At 43.7% G+C, this 22463-nt stretch overlaps 1 protein-coding gene across 2 annotated transcripts in view; it reads left to right on the forward strand.

The window, feature by feature from the left end:
* The window catches only part of DOCK8 (dedicator of cytokinesis 8), a 458638-nt gene that overhangs the window by 337745 nt on the left and 98430 nt on the right, over positions 1–22463 (forward strand). For both annotated transcript variants that reach the window (XM_063913931.1, XM_063913933.1), the window contains 4 exons: positions 1974–2113; positions 2741–2923; positions 3910–4039; positions 20380–20467. In XM_063913931.1, coding sequence (XP_063770001.1) covers positions 1974–2113; positions 2741–2923; positions 3910–4039; positions 20380–20467 — 541 coding nt within the window. The remainder of the gene's footprint in view (positions 1–1973; positions 2114–2740; positions 2924–3909; positions 4040–20379; positions 20468–22463) is intronic.

Consider the following 22463-nt stretch of genomic DNA (forward strand, 5'->3'; position numbering starts at 1 on the left):
ATTATATCTGCCCCCCCCCCCCCCCTGCAGTGCACATGGTTTTGCCCAACTGATAACAAATTTGCTGCTGCGATCAACTCAGAATTAGGCCCAGAGTGCACATGTGCCTCGGTACAGCTGCGATATGGGTCGCAGTGAGCTGTAAGCCACAGATAACTTACACGCTGCTGCTGCTGCTGTTTGGGGTTGGAGATGAGGAACAGTGCATAAAACGGAAGTGCGTCACGTCCGTTTTGTGGGAGTGCCGAAGCCAGTGTCTGCATCTTCCAATCCAGTTTCAGCGGCCCCAGCAACTTTAGATGTTATGGGCCCAATTCGGACTGATCGTAGCAGCAACTTTGTTAGCAGATGGGCAAAACCATGTGCACTGCAGGGGGGGCAGATATAACATGTGCAGAGAGAGTTAGATTTGGGTGGGGTGTGTTCAAACTGAAATCTAAATTGCAGTGTAAAAATAAAGCAGCCAGTATTTACCCTGCACAGAAACAAAATGACCCGCCCAAATCTAACTCTCTCTGCACATGTTGTATCTGCTGAAGCCCCCCCCCTCCTACAGTGCACATGTTTTTGCCCATTTGCTAACAAAGTTGCTGCTACGATCAGGTCTGAATTAGGCCCTATATCCAATGCTGTGTCGATGCTGCATCATCTAAGGCAGCCAGCGGATCTGAGAAGCTGGCAATGCAGCATTTGAATATTTCCGCACAGATGCTGCGTACAGAATTGCAGCGGCAGGGACATTTGCGTCCACCTCTGAATCAGGCCCAGAACAGATCTTACAGACATTAGTGATATGTATTAACTGCAGACATTTTCTGCTTTTTAGCAACATGTAGAATGCTGCTTCCAAAACAGCGTGACACCTACCTAACTTCACCTAGCAGATTAAAAAGCTGCCAAACAGGGCCTAATTCAGATCTGATCGCAGCAGCAAATTTGTTAGCTAATGGGCAAAACCATGTGCACTGCAGGGGGGGCAGATATAACATGTGCAGAGAGAGTTAGATTTGGGTGGGGTGTGTTCAATCTGCAATCTAAATTGCAGTGTAAAAATAAAGCAGCCAGTATTTACCCAGCACAGAAACAATATAACCCACCAAAATCTAACTCTCTCTGCACACGTTATATCTGCTCCCCCTGCAGTGCACGATTTTGCCCAACTGCTAACAAATTTGCTGCTGCGATCAGATTTGAATTACCCTCATAGGGGGTCATTCCGAGTTGATCGCTAGCTGAAAATGTTCGCTGTGCAGCGATGATGCAAAAAAAGGCACTTCTGCGCATGCGTATTCGGCGCCATGCGCAACGTACTTTCACAACGGCCGTTGTAGTTTTATACAACGTCTAGCGAAGCTTTTCAGTGGCACTGCTGGCCGCAGAGTGATTGACATGAAGTGGGCGTTTCTGGGTGTCAACTGACCGTTTTCAGGGAGTGTTCGGAAAAACGCAGGCGGGCCAGGAAAAACGCAGGCGTGGCTGGCCGAACGCAGGGCATGATCGTGACGTGAAAACTGGAAATGAACAGTCTGAAGTGATCGCAAGCGCTGAGCAGGTCTGAAGCTACTCTGAAACTGCACAAAAGTATTTTGTAGCCGCTCTGCGATCCTTTCGTTCGCACTTCTGCTAAGCTAAAATACACTCCCAGTTGGCGGTGGCATAGCGTTTGCACGGCTGCTAAAAACTGCTTGCGAGCGAACAACTCGGAAAGACCCCCATAGTCCCATTAGGAGAGATTTTCACGCACAGTATGTAAGTATAATGATGACGTATAAAAGCAGGGCTTTTTGTAGCAGCTAAAAACATTTACTTTAAGAGTTTTATAAATGTATCAATAACTGTTTTATTTGAGAAGGTTAATGCCAGGAACAGATACATATTTGAAGGCAGATGTAAGGAACATTTTGATTTATTGATGTCTGTGAGCTAGTCCTGAATGTTTGTAAGGATGTGCATATTACATATTTCCCCTACAGTTTTAGATACTCGAAGTGGAAAAGGGCGCAGTACAGAAGAAGAGCCAGATACTCAAAGTGTAATCAGCCCAAACGTTGCAATGGCAGTTGCTGGAAATCAGTTTGGCCTAAAACCCTCTCCAGTTACTCTATCTTCAGTTGTAAGTCTTAATGTTTCTATATTACCAATGACAAGACACCACTGTGATCCTTTCTGGGCTTTTCTGAACAATTTACTAATTTTCTTTATAAATCGTGAGACTTAATACTGCTACCATCACTGTTAATTATATTTAGTGTATGCAATACCATTTATTCCCCTATCCTCATCATAGACACCAAACATATATCTATTATTGCTTATGTTGTAAATGCATGACTATAGTTTGTGTTGTGTGCTTATGTTTAATACATGTATTTGTAACAAGTGATAATGCTCTTTTTTAGCTAAGCATATATGATAAACATCCGGGTCAGTCTTTGGAAAAGTATGACCATCTTTACAATGAAGCACAGTAATGGATCACAGGAAGAAATATATAGCATATGAAAATTGGAAACTTTTAACATCCACTTTAACTGACCGTACTGAAGATTTGTAATAATAATTCTACAAAAGTTAGACTAGTACTCTTGTGAAAATGGTGGTGAAAGTTTAAAAATGTTTAAGCATGGCTGGCCCTGCAGATCAGATACTTAAATCTATACTACTACATTACTATATTACCATTTTATTTCATATGCCAGTAAGTACTAAAGAGAATATCATATTTTGGGCTTTTCTTCAGCCACTTAAAATGTACACCACCCTGAGTCCTGAATCTACACGGAATCTACTTACCTGTTTCTTGTGGATCATGAAAAATGCAGAACAGAGTGTTATCCACAAGTGGCTTGCCTACTTACCCACTTTGCAGCTGAACAGAATACTTGATCTTCTCTACATGTGTGTCTCATGCTTTGAGTACAAGGTAAGTTGCCACATTCCTTTCAACTAACACCATTATTTTCCTAGATTTTATGCAGTGAACGTGAAACAGATGTTCTTTAATATTTTGCAGACAGACCAGTTAGCTTTGAGAATTTGTAATACCACATAATACACCCTATGAAATCCCTAGAACATATTCCAGTTTATAAGGAACACAAAGACAGGTACAAATGTTCACTGGCTGGATATAGCATTAAAAAAACAAACGTCAGAGCATCCAGCATAGTAAAAGGTGTAACATCAAGATATAAGAATATTATGTGAAGAAAGGGGAGGAGGGAAGTGTAGGGGACTGCTAATAAGTTGAAGGTAGTCCTCTGATTCCTTGAACTACAACCAGTAGAACCAGGTGAAGATAAAGCATAAATATATATATCTACGCAGACAAAATTATATTCTCCATCTCCATATAGTGATCAATTCTTTGAAACCAAGCGCTTAACTTAAATACTAAGTAACTAGTGAAGGCACCTGATCCATGTTCCTTGCACAGATCCAGCAGATTATAGAAAATGCACTCAACAATGGAAATGTACTTATTTATTGGTTGTTTACTTTCATTTAGATTTGCATTTATAAATGTAGTGGTTCAAAATATATTTAAAAAATTCTGTTGTCTCTATATTTTTACATTTGAAGAGTCATCAAAATTCCATAACCATGTAATTTTATTCTGACAAATACAAGTTTCCGAACCTTGATTTGCAACTTCAAATGTGTATAAGGTTCTAAATTGAACCATTCATTTAACTGATAAATCTGCATTTAGTTCTCTCAGTACAAATCTATGTGTTGCAAATTGCACCTAAGGATTGAGATTCAGTCAGCCAAAGCCTAAGGATGTGGCTAAATGCAAGTCAGGCTGAGAAAATCCCTTAGTATATGGCATACCCTTACTACAGTATATCTTGGCTTCTGTGTATCCATAAATCGCTGTTATACTAAGTGGCCATTTTGTTCTCTCAGGGAAAACAGTCGCCAGACAAGGTGAGCACATTGGTGCTTCAGAAATCCAGAGACGTCAAGGCTCGTTTGGAAGAAGCGTTGTTACGTGGGGAAGGAGCCAGAGGGGAAATGATGAGACGCTGGAAAACTGGTACAGTGTATTAATATGTATTAAAAATTACAGTGTGTGCATGTTGCCACTTGCCAGGGCTGTATTTATAATGTTGGCATAATGGGGAAACTGCTCAGCATGCCAGGACCAGCAATAGGAGTAAGGTGGAAGAGGTGATAGAGGTATACACAGAGCTATTAGTTATGGTGTCTCCTTTACCTGTGCACTATGCTGGAACCAAATCTTTCTGCTAGTGTATGTTTGTTATATAGCATCAGCCAGAAAGCAGTTGGATATCTCTGAAGGGAATACTAATTTACTACTATGGGGTATATGCAATTGCTGTCGAATTGCAGCGTAAGTCGAAAAACGGGGCATTTTCGACACAAAAAAAATATTCGACAATGCAATACAGTACTTTTCGACAAAAAAACAGACTTTTCAGATTCGACAGTTGTCAAATTCGACATGTCTGCAATGGTAAAAATGCGGCTTTTCGACAAAAGTATATTCAATTGAAGAATGTCGATTCGACAACAGTGCTTTTCGACAGTAATTTCGTCAATTTCATTCCGCCTCACTTTGCTGACGGAATCTAATAATTTTTTTTAAAAACAACATGTTTTTTTTTGGTGGTTTTTTTGTTGTTGCTAATAGCATATCTATTTATATTAGAAGGGATTATGGGGTATATGCAATTCCGGGCGAATTGCGGCTTTTTTTCGCCCGTTTTTAAATTTGACACAATTCAACCGTCGAATCCTGGCCGGCGGGTGCCGGAATTCGACATATTCAATAAAAAACGGATTCGACAGTCCCGCTGTCGAAAAACGGATCAATTGACGGATAAGTGCGTCCTGGATTCGACTTTTCGGACGGCACAAAAATGGTTAAAAGACCCTAAAAAAAATTGCGTGGGGTCCCCCCTCCTAAGCATAACCAGCCTCGGGATCTTTGAGCCGGTCCTGGTTGTAAAAATACGGGGGGGAAATTGACAGGGGATCCCACATATTTTTAGAACCAGCACCAGGCTCTGCGTCCAGTCCTGGTGCAAAAAATACGGGAGACAAAAAGCGTAGGGGTCCCCCGTATTTTTAACACCAGCACCGGGCTCCACTAGCTGGAGAGATAATGCCACAGCCGGGGGACACTTTTATACCGGTCCCTGCGGCCGTGGCATTAAATCCCCAACTAGTCACCACTGGCCGGGGTACCCTGGAGGAGTGGGGACCCCCTAAATCAATGGGTGTGTCCCCCCAGCCACCCAAGGGCCAGGGGTGAAGCCCGAGGCTGTCCCCCCCCATCCAAGGGCTGCGGATGGGGGGGCTGATAGCCTTGTGTAAAATAAAAGAATATTGTTTTATGCAGAAGAACTACAAGTCCCAGCAAGCCTCCCCCACAAGCTGGTACTTGGAGAACCACAAGTACCAGCATGCGGGGGTAAAACGGGCCCGCTGGTACCTGTAGTTCGTCTGCAAAAAAAATACCCAAATAAAAACAGGACACGCACACCGTGAAAGTAAAACTTTATTACATACATGCCGACACACACAGCCAATCATGGAGCGTGGGTAACCTTACCGCTGACCGCAAAGTTCCCACCATTGAAGATAATGGAGAGGCTGTGCGATGCGCTGTCTGACAGCTCAGACGCGCATAGCCAATCAGGAGAGTGCCACGACGTGGCACTCCCTGATTGGCTGAAGGGACCCTCTGTGACAGGAGTCACGGGGGGTCTCAGCATTCGGGGAAAGGGGTCCCATGTGTAAACATGGGACCCCTTTCAGTGCGTGGATCGGGTATGCGGTTTGTTTTTTTGCCAAGTACGTGGATTACAAAAAAAGAACAGGACACACTGGATTTAGGTGAGTATAATTTTATTTTCAGGTACCCCGGATTCTACTTGGAGACGTGGACAGAGTCGGCGTGTGAACATAGGTAAGTATGTGTGTGTCGGCATGTATGTAATAAAGTTTTACTTTCACGGTGTGCGTGTCCTGTTTTTATTTGGGTATTTTTTTTGCAGAAGAACTACAGGTACCAGCGGGCCCGTTTTACCCCCGCATGCTGGTACTTGTGGTTCTCCAAGTACCAGCTTGCGGGGGAGGCTTGCTGGGGCTTGTAGTTCTTCTGCAAAAAAACAATATTCTTTTATTTTACACAAGGCTATCAGCCCCCCATCCGCAGCCCTTGGATGGGGGGGACAGCCTCGGGCTTCACCCCTGGCCCTTGGGTGGCTGGAGGGGGGGGACCACTTGATTTAAGGGGTCCCCACTCCTCCAGGGTACCCCGGCCAGGGGTGACTAGTTGGGGATTTAATGCCACGGCCGCAGGGACCGGTATAAAAGTGTCCCCCGGCTGTGGCATTATCTCTCCAGCTAGTGGAGCCCGGTGCTGGTGTTAAAAATATACGGGGAACCCCTACGCTTTTTGGCCCCCGTATTTTTTGCACCAGGACCGGACGCAGAGCCCGGTGCTGGTTCTAAAAATACGGGGGATCCCCTGTCAATTTTTTCCCCGTATTTTTACAACCAGGACCGACTTAAAGAGCCCGAGGCTGGTTATGCTTAGGAGGGTGGACCCCACACAATTTTTTTTAGGGTTTTTTAACCATTTTTGTGCCGTCCGAAAAGTCGAATCCAGGACGTACTTATCCGTCAATTGGTCCGTTTTTTCGACAGCGGGACTGTCGAATCCGTTTTTTATTGAATATGTCGAATTCCGGCACCCGCCGGCCGGGATTCGACGGTCAAATTGTGTCGAATTTAAAAACGGGCGAAAAAAAGTTGCAATTCGCCCGGAATTGCATATACCCCTATAACGGAGGGGCAACTATTTAACAGATTATAAAAATATAAATTGATTGGACTAGTGACTTATTTAAAAATGGCGGGAAAAGTCTGCACTGTACCTGTATGCTCTGCTGTAACTTGGCAGGTAGATAGCTTTGTCATCCTTCACTCTGATTGTGTTTCAACAATGTACAGTGTACATCAGCACTTGGAGCATTGTGTGGGAACATAGGAATGTGTGCATATCATATGTATATGTGTTGCAGGCGGTTGGTCACCTGATTATATGTATCTCTGAGCAGTGACGTGCGGTGAGGTCAGAGGCTGGGGAGGCACACATGGGGGTGGGTCTGGTTGCTGAGAGTCTGTGACCCCTATTCAATGCAACACACACACAGTCCTGTCCCCACACTCACTACAGTTGCCACATACATACACACACACACACACACACACAGCCCTGTCCCCACACTCACTACAGATGCCACACACACACAGTGACGCCGAGAGGGGGTGAAGGGTACTCTCTACCTGGCCGAGGCCCATTGAAGGGGCCCAGAGGGGGCCCTGGTCTCACTGCCCTTCCCCTTCCTTGTTGCTGACAGCCGCATGTCGGGTGGGGAGAGAGGACTGGCCGCTGCTGCAGCAGCCTCTCTCCCAGCCCAGCAGATGCTGGGGTGACAGGCAGCTCAGCGGTGGCCAGTCCTCCCTCCCGTGATGAAAGGAAGGGGAGTGATTGCGCCCTCCCTTGCGCTGCCACCCATCATTTCTGACACCGGCTCCCCCACTGCGTGGCACACGCACGCTTCGCGGCCGCTTGTCATTTTTTTTTTTTTTCAGTAGTGCCCTGGCCACGCCCCTTCATTGGCCATGATGACACACACACACACACACACACACACACACACACACATACATACATACAATCCTGTCCCCACACTCACTACAGATTACACACACACACAATCCTGTGCCCACACTCACTACAGATGACACACACACGCATACAATCAATCCTGTCCCCACACTCACTACAGACGACACACACACCCCAGTCACACACGCTGCTACTCACCCCAGTCACTGTGCATGGGTAGCTGCTGCTGGCACTGCGGGTCCCCATCTCCCTCCTCCCCTGTCACACTGCTCAGCTCCGGTGTCTGTCTTCCTGTACTTCCTGGATTGGTCACATGACCCATCAGAGCACAAGTACGCCCCCACACTGAGGCATGCCTCGCATTTCTTTTTACTAAGCAGCATGATTGGCTGCTGTGTAGCCCCTTACAGGCAGGCTCTGACAGTGTGTGAAATGAGGCTCAGCTCTGGCTGCCTCATCTCTGTCTCTCCCTGCAATTCCCGGAGCCCTGCAACTCTGGCCAGTTTTATCTATAAAAGGCTGCAATAATACAAAGAATATGCTTAGAAGTTATAAGCATCTTCTTTGTGTTATTCCAACTTTTTTATAGATAAAACTGTAAAGTATGACAGGTGAGGCTCTGCCTCCCCTGACTGCACGTCCCTGGCTCTGAGATATCTTGAAATTATCAGGGACATTTGAATTTCTTTAAAGTAGACCCTAAGGAGGAATCGGGAAGAGTAGACCGTGTGTTAGACATTGTGACTTGTGGAAACAGGTGCATAACATATCAGCCTAGCAAATGTGTGTTAACTCTGTATAGGTTTGAGTGACATTATTTTTAAAATTTTGTAATGTCCCCCATACATCAGCAATGGATTTGCCGCTATTTCCTGATCAGCTGTGGTCAGGAGATTGGGAATATTAAACATGTTTCAAAATCTCAATTCCCCAATTTGGGTTTGGCAATTCGGGGGGTTTTCAAATGAAGAATTTCCCCAATTCCCTGATGGATAGACTATCATCGATGGCTGTTGATTGGCAGATCCGAGTGGCAGATTGACTGTTCCGGTTGGGGGAACTGGGTGTCTCTCTTTGGGGCCCATAAGATTCATGACACTATTCTGAATTGTCCACCAGCCATGATGTACCTTTTCAGCCTACCAATCATTTAGAGACCATTCAAGCAGCATTGACAATACCAATTACTGTATCTTACTAGAACTATTCTTGTATTGCATTTGCCTGTAAACCTGCCGAAGCCAGCTGCAGGGAAACATGGATATGAATATGAAAACTGTTAGGAAATCTGCTTAGGTCCCCTCGATATGATGGCCCCTTTGGTACCAGTTGAGAGCAAGGCTTAACGTAATATGAAACACACGAGTCAATGGTTAAGAATTACTCTGTTTATTTAAAAAATTACAGCGTACTATATAGAAAAGAAACATGGGTGTATACAATATGTGCAAGCATATGATTGGATAAATAGAAGTAGCATACGACATTACATGCAGGATATTTAGTAACACACAGAAGTAACAGTTTTGATCTGGTATGTAATTGTCCTTGAAGATAAGACACAAACAAGCCTTATATTATATGAACAGACAAGGGCATCTTGTAGAGAGTGCGTACGTGTCTATTCAAGCACATAACAGTTCATATAGCATGTTTAACCCTTCAATCCCCTCTTAGAATCATATATTTATATAACATGATTCTGTACATGGAGCTTTTTATTTCTATATTCAGTTAGGTATTGCTTATAGGCTGCAGGGGAGTTAGGAGGGATTGTAAGGATGGCTTTATACATAAGCGAGTTTTCAATACCTTTTGTGGCGAGTTTTCTGCAGCAGGGTATAATGCAAAAGAAAACAACACAAAAAATTGCTATCACAATTAATATGTAGATTCCTAGTTGAACAAGACCCTGTTTCCAATTTTCAAACCAACCAAAGTATTGGCTCCATGGGTTATCAATACCTGAATTCTTTTTTAGCTCTATGGATAAATCATCTAGTTTTTTTATGGCTAGGGTAACTTTACCATTTGGCCCTGTGTTGTCAGGGATAAAGGTACAACATCCTTCTACCTGTTTTATGTAGACACAAACTCCACCCTTTTCAGCCAGTATCATGTCTAAGGCCATACGGTTTTGGAATGTCATTTGAGAGGTGGCTTCTAATTGTTCAGCTATACCTTTGAGTGCAACTTTGGTATCATTAATGAATCTCTGTTGGTTATAATAGATATAATTGATCTATGCAACATTTTTATTGGCAGTTATTATAGGAATTAAGGATTCAAATCCTGCAGCTACTACTTCATCTCTAGCTTTGAATTCGTCTGGCACCCCTCTTGGGACCCCAATTGTGTCAATATAAACATGTGGATCGAAGCTACCTATTGGAGTTTCCCTTTTTCTTCTATGTGTGGGAGCAGTGTTTGAGGTAGGGGAACCTTCATTAGTTGGGAGTATGTGTAATGGCATAATTATTTTGGCTAAGGCACATTGACCTTTCCATGGGATATTTAATCTAGTTCTGAGTTTTAAATCTCCACAGATATAATAAATGTCCCCTAGGGACTTGGTTTGATTAACTAGGATGGTGTTACGTGTTTCTGAGCAGTATCCAGGAGGAAAATTTTTAAAATCCTTACCAGAGTGGCTAGTGGAGTTATAGCAGGTGTAGTTACCTGGGTATATGGTTATTGTGTTCCCAAGGTTGGGGTTTCTTGAGAGTATGGGGTATTCCTTTTTCCACATTTCACATTGGCTGTCATTGGTTTTGGTGCCGTTGTAAAGGCTGAAAAAACAACTTTCTTGTTCTAGGGGTATATTAAGGGGCACGGTGCCTAGGTGAGGCCTAGATCTGCCACAAACATAGCAGTTACTTTTATTATGTTTATTGGCGCTATATTTCATCCATTCTAACCAGAAATTGATGTCAGAGAAACCAGTTTCAATAGCTAGGGTGTCTTCAAGGGTGGGATTGTTAATGGCTATCATATCCTTGAAGGTAGCTATATGAGGCCTTAGGGGTTTGCCTTGGGGGATAGCCTTAGACTGATACGCTGGATTGTTAAACATGTCCCATAAATGAAAGTTTTGCCTTTCGCTATAGTACCCTGTTCCCCACCATATTCCAACTACATAGGTACCATTATCTGCTCTGCTGGGGCGTTCTATGTTTAATCTGAACCTATATGCACTTAGGCCCTCGTCCATCTTAAAGATAGACATTCTAGAGAGTAGAGGTATTCCATCAGGTTGGCTCCATCTATTTAAAGCGTCTGATGGTCTGTACCCCCAGTCAATTCCTGTGTTCCACCCCACAGATTCCCAGGAATCACAGTTGTATCCCCACCATGAATCAGTAACACAAATATAAACTGTCTCAGATATTCCTGATTTTCTTTTTTTGTGTATAGAGTGTTTTGCTTCAGCAAGCTTGGAGAACATAAAGTAATCTAAGACATAGGTGGCTACGTGTGTGTTGGAGGAGTTATACCATAAGGTGGTCACCCCTTCCTTTTGTGAGATGTCAACCTCAGTTCTACAGGGAAATGTTAGGACTGTGATGAGGGTTAGGATAACACATGCCCAGCGGGGTCCGTGGTTCACAATCATCTTCTCCATGTGTGAGGTCATCTTGGTTGGAGGTCAGGGCTGTCTGCCCCCGTTAGTACCTCTCCTCGTTGGAGGTCAGGGCTGTCTGCCCCCGTTAGTACCTCTCCTGGACTTGCTTCGCGGTTTGGGCTGGGTATCTTCTTTACTCGGGATGCATGTATCCACGTGGGCCCCTCTTCAGTGAGGACAGCCGTCCTGGTCACTGCCACGACTTCCGTCTCTGGACCATAGGTGAAATCTCCTGGACCTTTATTCCTCGGGAGCACTTTCACAACGACTTTGTCTCCGACCTGAAAAGGATGTGTCGGTTCCTGTGGATTAAAAGGATTTTTACAAACAATTTTGTGTTCAATTTCATCTAGTTTTGTTATGAGGGACCTGACGTATTCTTCCCTTATGAGCTCTAAGTCTCCTTCCTGTACTACTAATGGTTTCTTAGCCCAGGGTGTAGGGAAGGGCCTACCCATAAGTATTTCAAAGGGTGAGTAACCTAGGGTCTTTTGTGGGGTCATTCTGATTTCTGCTAAGATAATGGGAAGGACCTGTTTCCATTTGTGGAAGGTACCTCCTGTGGCCTTCCTAAGTTTGTCTTTGAGGGTCCTATTCATCCTCTCTACGACCCCTGAACTCTGCGGGTGATATGGAATATGGAATTTCCATTCAATTTGTAAGGCCTTCACCAGGGCCTGTGTGATTTTTGCTGTAAAGGCTGCGCCTTTATCACTGTTTATCTGTAGTGGGCATCCCCATCTAGGGATGATTTCTTGGGTTAAAATCCTTGCTACAGTCTTAGCATCTTCTGATTTTGTTGGAAATGCTTCTGGCCACCGTGAAAACATATCAACTATGACCAAAGCATATTCCTGTTTGCCTTTACCTGGTATGTGTGTGAAATCAATTTGCAAATGCGTAAAGGGTGTAGTAGGGTATTCAAGATGCTGATGTTTTGCTTTATCAGGATTATTTGGGTTGTTACGTAGACAGGTAACACATCTACTGACGTAATGATCTACCAGTGTTTTAACATCAGTGATATAAAAGTCTTTGCTTAAAAGTAAGGCTGTGGTGTTCTTGCTATGATGTCCTACCCCATGGTAATGAGCAATGAACAAAGGGGCACTTGTTTGGGGTATACAAGGTTTCCCCTCTTTGCAGATTAATCCTGATTTGGGATTTTTCTGCAATACAGGATATATCCAGTCATCCAAATCCTTGTTGGAGGCTGTGGCCTGTAGCTCCGTGATAAGATATTGATCATTAATGGCAGGGGGGGTCATGACAGTCATATGGGACTGGGCAATGGGTTGTAGAGCTGCTTCTTTGGCAGTTTTGTCAGCAAGGGCATTGCCTTTGGATATGTCGTCCTTGCCACCAGTATGGGCCCTGCAGTGCAAAATTGCAATATCAGAGGGCAGTGTGATGGCATGGAGGAGGTTTGTGATAAGCTGTGCATGGGAAATGCCTTTTCCATCGGCTCCTACAAAGCCTCTTCTTGCCCAAATAACTCCATGGTCGTGGACAACGCCATGGGCATATTTGGAGTCTGTGTAAATTGTAACGGGTTTGTTTTGGTACATTTGGCAGGCTCTGGTAAGGGCTATGAGCTCTGCAGCCTGTGCCGACTGGTAAGTTATGGGCTTTGCTTCAAGAATGTCATTGGGCAGGCGCACAACGGCATAACCTGCTTGGTATGTGGAGTCATTTGGTCTGCTACAGGAGCCATCAACAAAGACATTGTCCGAACCGGGTATGGGTACAGGGGACATGTCTAATCTCGGGGAGGTCTCTGATTCTATTGATGCTGAGCAGTCATGGTTGTCAGGTATGTCATCTTGGGGACCCTTTAGTCCTAGGAGTGCATTAAGAATGGGTGCTGGGCCTGATGACGTGTTTGCATATTTGATGATGAGGGATGGGTTGCTTTGCAATAGGACTTCATACCCACTAAGGCGTTGGGCTGACATATGCTGTGTATGCAAGCCGTTAAGTATTGCTACTACATCATGTGTTGTGTGTAGAATTGTTGTGTGACCTAAGGTGAGTGTAGTTGCCATCTCAGCCACCATTGCACAAGCTGCCAGTGCTCTGAGGCAGGCAGGCATACCTTGGACCGGAACAGGCATTACTTTGGAAAAAAATGCCACGGGGCGCAGTTTGCTTCCATGAAATTGAGTCAGTACCCCCGCCATGGTTTTACAGTTGTCCCTTGCATATAAATGAAACGGTAGTACATAGTTTGGGAGGCCCAGTGCCGGACTTTTTACCAACATACATTTTAGACTTTCATATGCAGTTAACATTTCTTGTGACCATTGAATCTGTTTAGGTTTGTCATTGAGAGTGGCTTGTCTCAAAATGTTGTCATAGTAGGAACAATCAGATATCCACTGTCTGCAATAATTAATCATGCCCAGAAAGGATAGCATTTCCTTCTGAGTAGTTGGGGTGACCAGGCCCAATACAGACTGAATGCGTTGTGGACTGATTTTCCTTTCTCCCTGTGTGAGCACAAAACCCAAATAGTTAACATGCTTTTTACACCATTGCATTTTTGTTTTAGACACCTTGTGTCCACATTCACAGAGCCAGTTTAACAGTGATATACCATCCTGTCGGCAGGCCTCCTCCGTTTGACTACAGAGAAGCAGATCATCTGCATACTGTAGCAGGACAGAACCATAGGGGGGGGTGCCAGGGAGCCAATGTGGCTTGGAGTACAATGCTATACACAACAGGTGAATCAATCCATCCCTGTGGTAATCTGCACCATGTTAACTGCTTGCCCTCAAAAGAAAAGGCAAAAAGTAACTGTGTTTGGGAGTCCACTGGTATGCTGAAAAATGCATTTTTTAAATCAATCACTGAGAAAAATGCAGCATCTACAGGGATGGCTGAGAGGAGTGAGTTTACATTAGGTACAATTGGTGCAATGGGAACAATTAGTTGATTGATTGCTCTGAGATCTTGTACAAATCTCACAGACCCATCTGCTTTTGCTACAGGGTTGACTGGTGTGCAGTATGGGGATACTACATGTCTAAGAATGCCTTGTTCTAAAAATTGCTGTACCATAGGTCTAAGACCTTCTATTTTTTCTTTTGACAAAGGGTATTGTTTGTGGTACACGGGTTGTGAGTCAGGTTTGAGTGTAGCTTTGTATGGTGTACATGATATTAGGCCAGTGTCATAGGGCCCCTCTGACCATACCTGGGGGTTTACAGTCTCTAACTCAGGTGGTGTGTCAAGGTTTACCCACACAGGTAAATGAGGTGATACAACATCCATGCCGCTACTTGAGGCAGAGGGACTAATTGTGATTTCGAGACGGCTGAGAGGATCCCTTCCCAGTAGGTTTATTGGGCATTCAGGTATTACAGTAAAGTTGTGTCTTCCCATATAAACGCCCTTCAAAGTTTCTATACTGATGGCGTCGGTAATATAGGCTTTTGTGGGTATCCCATTAATTCCCATTGAAGGAGCAGTCCTTTCCAGGTGACCATTGTACAGGTCCTTACACAAAACACTGGTAGTAGCACCACTGTCCACTAAAAAGGGGACGGCTTTTCCTCCCACAATTAAAGTGAGCAGCGGTGGGTCCTTCCAATGCTTTGTGATTTGGGCAAAGGCTGAGATACCCTCCTCCGGGCCCCGTCAATGGGTTTGTTCCTGCCAGTCAACTCGAAAACGGGGAAAGTCTTTAGTCTGGTCTCTAGGTTGGCTGCGGTTTGGTGCATCGTTGTGCATAGGGTCCCGGGCCTGTCGGGGTCTGCTGGGGGGATATGGACAATCCCTGGCCCAGTGGCCATCTTTCCCGCAATTGTAACATGTATTGGTCTGTCTCCTAGAAATAGGTGGAGGTCCCATAGGGCCCCTCTGGAACCTATTGTCTTGGGGTGGGCGGAAAGACCTATTTGGCTTTCCCGGGGGGTTCTGGGGTTTCTGGTAGTTATGTGAGGGTATAGAACTGACAGATTTCCTCATTTCAAAACAACCTGCTGCTTCTTTCTCATATAAATGTTTTTCGAAATCTTTAAGATCGTCAGAGGTCCAGCTGGAAACACTCTGTTTTACTGTGAGGCCAATAGAGGGCAGCAGATTATTAACAAATGTGGAAACAAGAAGATTATCATTGTTTACCAGGCTCAACCCTGCTTCCTCGGTCCAACACTTCTTAAATCTTTTCCAGAACTCTGTTACTGATTCACTAGGTTTCTGTTTACATGCTACGGCAATCGGGAGAGATGAACGGGTTTTAAATACCACATTCATGTGATCACTAAGTTCCTTCCACATTTTGTCTATTCCATCCTGCGTATTTAAAGGATAATTAGTGGCAGTTTGATTATCTGCTGTTATGGGGGTGTTAATTGTGGGTACTTTTGTCCAATCCCACCCATTATAATGATCTATGACCCCATCTATGATGAGTCTCATGTCTTCTTGTGTGAAACTCCGTCCCTTAGAAGCCTTTTTTAAGTAAGCAATACATCCTAAAGGGGTGATCATTGGTTTAGGACAATTTTTAATTATTCTGTCTAGATCCTCAACTTCAATGGATTTTTTAAGTAACTGGTCCCCTACTGTCATAAAAGGCAGATGAGTGCCAGTGCTACTGGTTGCTGTGTTATCTTCAGAGAATTCATTACCGGACCTGGTGTGGTGTGGGCTAAGAGGGTTCTCGGTGATAACAGTGGAGTCAGCCGTTTGGCGACGGGCAGTTAACATCCTAACCGGGGTACCAAGAATGTCTATACCAGTATTTAAAATACTCCTACCCCAGGTAGTTCCTGGGGAATCTGCGGGTGGTGGGATATTATGTTCCTCAACTAACTGATCTACAGGGGCACTAGGGGTAGGTGGGGGTGGTATCTGACCTGCAGGGGGGTTCTGTATGAGAGTGTCTAAGAGGGCAGGTGAGGGATCGCCACCCCCTGCGCCTCCACCAACACCTCCTGTTGGTCTCTGAATGTGTGAAAGGGCTACAGCCGCCAAAATGTCTGTATCATTTAAAGATGGGTATAAAGGACTATAGGGAGGTGGACAGGATGCTTTAACTGTTTTACTTATCCTCTCCTCCTCTGCCTTGTGTAATTGGGTTGTTATATTTTTTAGTTTTCTTTGTTTCTTATTAGTGGAACTGTCATACCAATGGGGCGCTATAGTAAGCCACTGTTCCCCTCCTGCTCTCATGTATGTCATGTTCCATTGTGGATCATGATCATACCATGGCCAGGCTGCTTTATCTTCTAAACATAGTCCCTTAACCATATCCATATAGAAGGGAAAATTTGTTCCATCCCGTGGGAAAGATTTGGGACTTCCTACGGCTTCTGTCCAGCCTGCCAGATTATCTACCCATGGGTTAACAAGATAAAAATTTGTAGGAGAAACACGGCCGACATAGTCTTTACATGTTTCTCTGGGGAGGGGCGGGGATATTCAGTCTTTTTACTCTGACTTGCTCCCATCTCTTAAATAAACTTTCAAAACAAACTAACAACAGATTATACAAGTATATATATGCGATTAGATAAAAAAGTCACTGAGGGGGAATATCAGTTTACGTATGCATTCAGCTGATCTGATCATAGATCATTGGTAACATGTTGGATTACACATTCCTACATAAACCAAAGGGACATTGGGTATACAAAATGTTTTTATGATATCAACCATACGTACACTTACCACCCGTATAATTGATATTTTGTAAATAAAGTACAATTTTCTTGCATAAAATAACTGTAAATAGCAATGTTATATGACATTCAGTGTCCGTACACTTACCAACCGTACACTGAGTATCCTAATACAAATAAACAATATAATTTTTACAAATATATGGCCATATTCAAACTAACTAGGCGATCAGATCGAGGAGGCGTTGTTATTTGGACCCCTGGTCCATCTATGGTATCCCGGATACCTGTGCCTTTAAAGATTATATGGACCTCTGGTCCTTCTATGGTATCCCTGATACCTTTATGTGGCGCCCGGCGCCTTTAAGAAAACAAGTTTCTTTTCTGCCAAGTCCCGGACTTGGATTGTATTTTTTGGTCACGTGTTCCCGGAACACGGAATGAGTTCAAATCTAGTAGTAATCGCAATCCCTGAACGGAAAAGACAGACAATAAAATTCTCTATCTTACCGGGCAGGGGACGATCGCCTAGATTCCGGACTTCGAGCCCCCAGCCTGTTAGGAAATCTGCTTAGGTCCCCTCGATATGATGGCCCCTTTGGTACCAGTTGAGAGCAAGGCTTAACGTAATATGAAACACACGAGTCAATGGTTAAGAATTACTCTGTTTATTTAAAAAATTACAGCGTACTATATAGAAAAGAAACATGGGTGTATACAATATGTGCAAGCATATGATTGGATAAATAGAAGTAGCATACGACATTACATGCAGGATATTTAGTAACACACAGAAGTAACAGTTTTGATCTGGTATGTAATTGTCCTTGAAGATAAGACACAAACAAGCCTTATATTATATGAACAGACAAGGGCATCTTGTAGAGAGTGCGTACGTGTCTATTCAAGCACATAACAGTTCATATAGCATGTTTAACCCTTCAAAAACCACTTGTAACCAGGGATGAGCGGTCAGTGAAGGCAGGGGAAGCAGACCTTCATCTGTCCGAGACCAATATACTCCAGAGTTTTGACTATAAAAAATGATTACAAGAATACAAAGAGGATATTTATAACATATATATATATATATATATATATATAGTTTTATATATATATATATATATATATATAGTTATATAGTACATGGCAAGTTAAGAACAGATCATGCTCCAAACAAAGCATGGCACTCCAGGACTGGATACTGTAAATTTATATTCCAAAAAAGGCATCACATGTAAAAACCCATAGCTGGTGGGCTGAGATAAAGCATGGTGTGGGACATGTGAGCACATGTCAATCTAACAAGCACAAATCAGTACAAGCCGCGCGTCTATGCGGTATTCGGGACCACAGCGGGACCCTTCATCAGGGTATGCAAGTGCTGAAAATATGAGAGACAGAATAACCCACTCCAAACACAGAACTTACCTAATCAGATCCCTCCTGGCCACTAGCAGAACCGAGCGGCAGCGTGGAGCATCTGGTGTGCCGGAGGCGCAGGGCTGCTGACATGATCAGGAAGTGGTGGTTGCCGTGGCAACTAAGCTACACATCACGCTGCTCCGCTGTCCCCAGTCAGAGAGCCGCACAGAAGGGATCTATAAGAGAAACACACATATTAAGTGCAAATCAATCTACACTATAATGCAGAATGACGGGGATAAAAAACACTAATGCGGATAGACACCCAAAAGTGAATAAGCACTGCCCAGTGTAATGGTCACTATATCCACCAAAGCCATCAGGAAGCATGTATACAATACACAGAAGAGACCGGAATACCATATGTGAAATACAATAGTAATCCGCTGTGTATGTATATTAAACACTAAAGAAACCCACCATAAGATAAGGAAGCAAAGACATAATAGAACATTGGAAATAAAAAGATGTTACAAAACATAAAATGCCATATAAAAACGAGGCAGACAATAATATTATCATCGTCCAAGTTTATTCCAATTAATTCTCTCATTTAATCCAGACGTCTGTAGCGTATTCAATTTGTATATGCAACGCGATTCCAGACGATGAAGTGCTAGCACTCTATCACCACCACGGTGAAATGGGGGAACATGGTCAATAATCTGATATTTAAAATCTGATAATAGATGTGATTTAGAGCAAAAATGTCTCGCTACAGCTTGGTTAATCGAATACAGTCACGGGGACAGCATAAACATGCCTAACATGGATGTGGTACCGCAGGGTGTGGAATCCAGTCCAGGTATTCAGTTTGATTAAGTCTGAGCAACAGCAAGCATGATAACAGACACCTATCAGCCTGCTGTTAAAATGGTTTCAGACACAAGGGACAGTGCTCCTGATGGTGAACTAGTAGCCTAGGTGATATACCAGGGGTGTGGCTACTGTTAGGGGTCCTGGATCAGAGGTCTCTAGAGAATTTACAGTTTGGCCCAAATTTATTAAGCCTTGGATAGTGATAAATTGCACAGTGATACAGTACGATCCTAACTGCCATGTTAGAAGCTGTGTTTGAAAAATGACATTTAGGAGCTGATTGGTTGGTATTTTATCACCGTGCAATTTATCACTCTCCAAGGCTTGATAAATCTGGGCTTTAGTATGTTAAGAATTGCGGTGAACTATTCTGTAACCTGTGACTTGCTGGTTAACTGCTTAAGTTCAGTTGTGATTTGCCTACCTGTGGAAAAACTGTGGAAAATTAAACCTGCAGTGTGGAACTTTTAATCAGTGTATGTAATCCTTGTCACTATATGGCAACAAAGTATATACTGCAACACCTTTGTAAGATACCCACATGAACCATCGGGTTCATAAATGTGTGTGTAAATCTGTCTCTAATACTTGCCAGTGCCTCCCCAACCATTGACCTCACTGCACGTCACTACTTATTATTATTATTATTATTATTATCCTTTATTTATATGGCGCCACAAGGGTTCCGCAGCGCCCAATTACAGAGTACATAAATAATCAAACAGGAAAACAGCAACTTACCGTTGACGACAATATAGGACAAGTACAGGGTAAATAATCATAGTTACATCAGCAGATGACACTGGAATAAGTATCAGGTGGCAGAAGACTGCTGCATGTGGTACAGTTGAAGATTATTAAAGTAAGACAAAGGATAAGCACATGAGGGAAGAGGGCCCTGCTCGTGAGAGCTTACAATCTAATACTTGTAACAGAACAATTGCTCCAAATCAGGTAATAGGCAAACAGATTGTTCTTTACATGTTTTCCTGTTTGTTAACTTCTGTTATGAAGTTTAATATGAACTGTGCAATTACACACTATCAAATGAAATATTGACGGTTAGCCATTTATCCCATCTTGAAACTGGTTTTGTTCTTTTTCTGACACTATAATTGTAGCAAGTCTTTCAATAAATCATGTATTTTGTCCAAGATCATGGGTTGTCATTAGCACACTGACATTACATGTGACATTGTCTTCTGCTGTTGCAGGTAATGACAGATTTGCTGGACTTAATGAGAACCTGAGGTGGAGGAAGGAGCAGACACACTGGCGCCAAGCTAACGAGAGACTAAATATGTGAGCACCTTTACTCTTTACATAATCATTTTGCATGTGTCATTGAGAACTGAGACATGTTATAATAGTATGCTGTACTATGCAAAGCTTTCAGTGTTTTAACAATAATGACTGAAATACTCAAAACATACTAAACGGGGTGAATGAACATATTTTGTAGGCACACAGGTAATTGAGGGTTTACTAGTCTCCTGTATTTCCAGATTTGTATACAGCAAAGGAGAAAATTACAATTTGCTTGCCTAAGAATACTTGTCATTAAGGCTATAAGTATCGAGGTCGTTGACAGTTAATTCCTTTCTGTATTTGATTCATGATTCTAAAAAAAAAAAAAAAACAGCTATGCCTCTGTTTGAAGCAAAAAAATAAAATAAATATATATATATCTATATTTATATACAGTATAAACCTTTAGGCACTGGAGTAATATCCGTAGCAGCCATTGTCTTATATAAACTCTGTGTTGTTTAGAAAATATAATTTTTCTGACGTCCTAGTGGATGCTGGGAACTCCGAAAGGACCATGGGGAATAGCGGCTCCGCAGGAGACTGGGCACAAAAGTAAAAGCTTTAGGACTAGCTGGTGTGCACTGGCTCCTCCCCCTATGACCCTCCTCCAAGCCTCAGTTAGATTTTTGTGCCCGAACGAGAAGGGTGCAATCTAGGTGGCTCTCCTGAGCTGCTTAGAGTAAAAGTTTAAATTAGGTTTTTTATTTTCAGTGAGTCCTGCTGGCAACAGGCTCACTGCATCGAGGGACTAAGGGGAGAAGAAGCGAACTCACCTGCGTGCAGAGTGGATTGGGCTTCTTAGGCTACTGGACATTAGCTCCAGAGGGACGATCACAGGCCCAGCCATGGATGGGTCCCAGAGCCGCGCCGCCGTCCCCCTTACAGAGCCAGAAGAGCAATGTCCGGAAAATCGGCGGCAGAAGACGTCCTGTCTTCAATAAGGTAGCGCATGTGCGCCATTGCTCTCAGCACACTTCACACTCCGGTCACTGAGGGTGCAGGGCGCTGGGGGGGGGCGCCCTGAGACGCAATAAAAATACCTTAGATGGCAAAAAATACATCACATATAGCTCCTGGGCTATATGGATGCATTTAACCCCTGCCAGAATACACAGAAAAACGGGAGATAAGGCCGCCGATAAGGGGGCGGAGCCTATCTCCTCAGCACACTGGCGCCATTTTCCCTCACAGCTCCATTGGAGGGAAGCTCCCTGACTCTCCCCTGCAGTCACTACACTACAGAAAGGGTTAAAAAAGAGAGGGGGGGCACTAATTACGCGCAGTATTAAAGATACAGCAGCTATAAGGGGAAAAACACTTAGATAAGGTTATCCCTGTATATATATAGCGCTCTGGTGTGTGCTGGCAAACTCTCCCTCTGTCTCCCCAAAGGGCTAGTGGGGTCCTGTCCTCTATCAGAGCATTCCCTGTGTGTGTGCTGTATGTCGGTACGTTTGTGTCGACATGTATGAGGAGAAAAATGGTGGAGACGGAGCAGATTGCCTGTAATAGTGATGTCACCCCCTAGGGGGTCGACACCTGAGTGGATGAACTGTTGGAAGGAATTACGTGACAGTGTCAGCTCTGTATAAAAGACAGTGGTTGACATGAGACAGCCGGCTACTCAGCTTGTGCCTGTCCAGACGTCTCATAGGCCGTCAGGGGCTCTAAAGCGCCCGTTACCTCAGATGGCAGATATAGACGCCGACACGGATACTGACTCCAGTGTCGACGGTGAAGAGACAAATGTGACTTCCAGTAGGGCCACACGTTACATGATTGAGGCAATGAAAAATGTTTTACACATTTCTGATAATACGAGTACCACCAAAAAGGAGTATTATGTTCGGTGTGGAAAAACTACCTGTAGTTTTCCTGAATCTGAGAAATTAAATGAGGTGTGTGATGATGCGTGGGTTTCCCCCGATAACAACTGATAATTTCTAAAATGTTATTGGCATTATATCCTTTCCCGCCAGAGGTTAGG

Source organism: Pseudophryne corroboree, chromosome 1, assembly GCF_028390025.1.
Source record: "Pseudophryne corroboree isolate aPseCor3 chromosome 1, aPseCor3.hap2, whole genome shotgun sequence".
Classification (NCBI taxonomy): Eukaryota; Metazoa; Chordata; class Amphibia; order Anura; family Myobatrachidae; genus Pseudophryne; species Pseudophryne corroboree.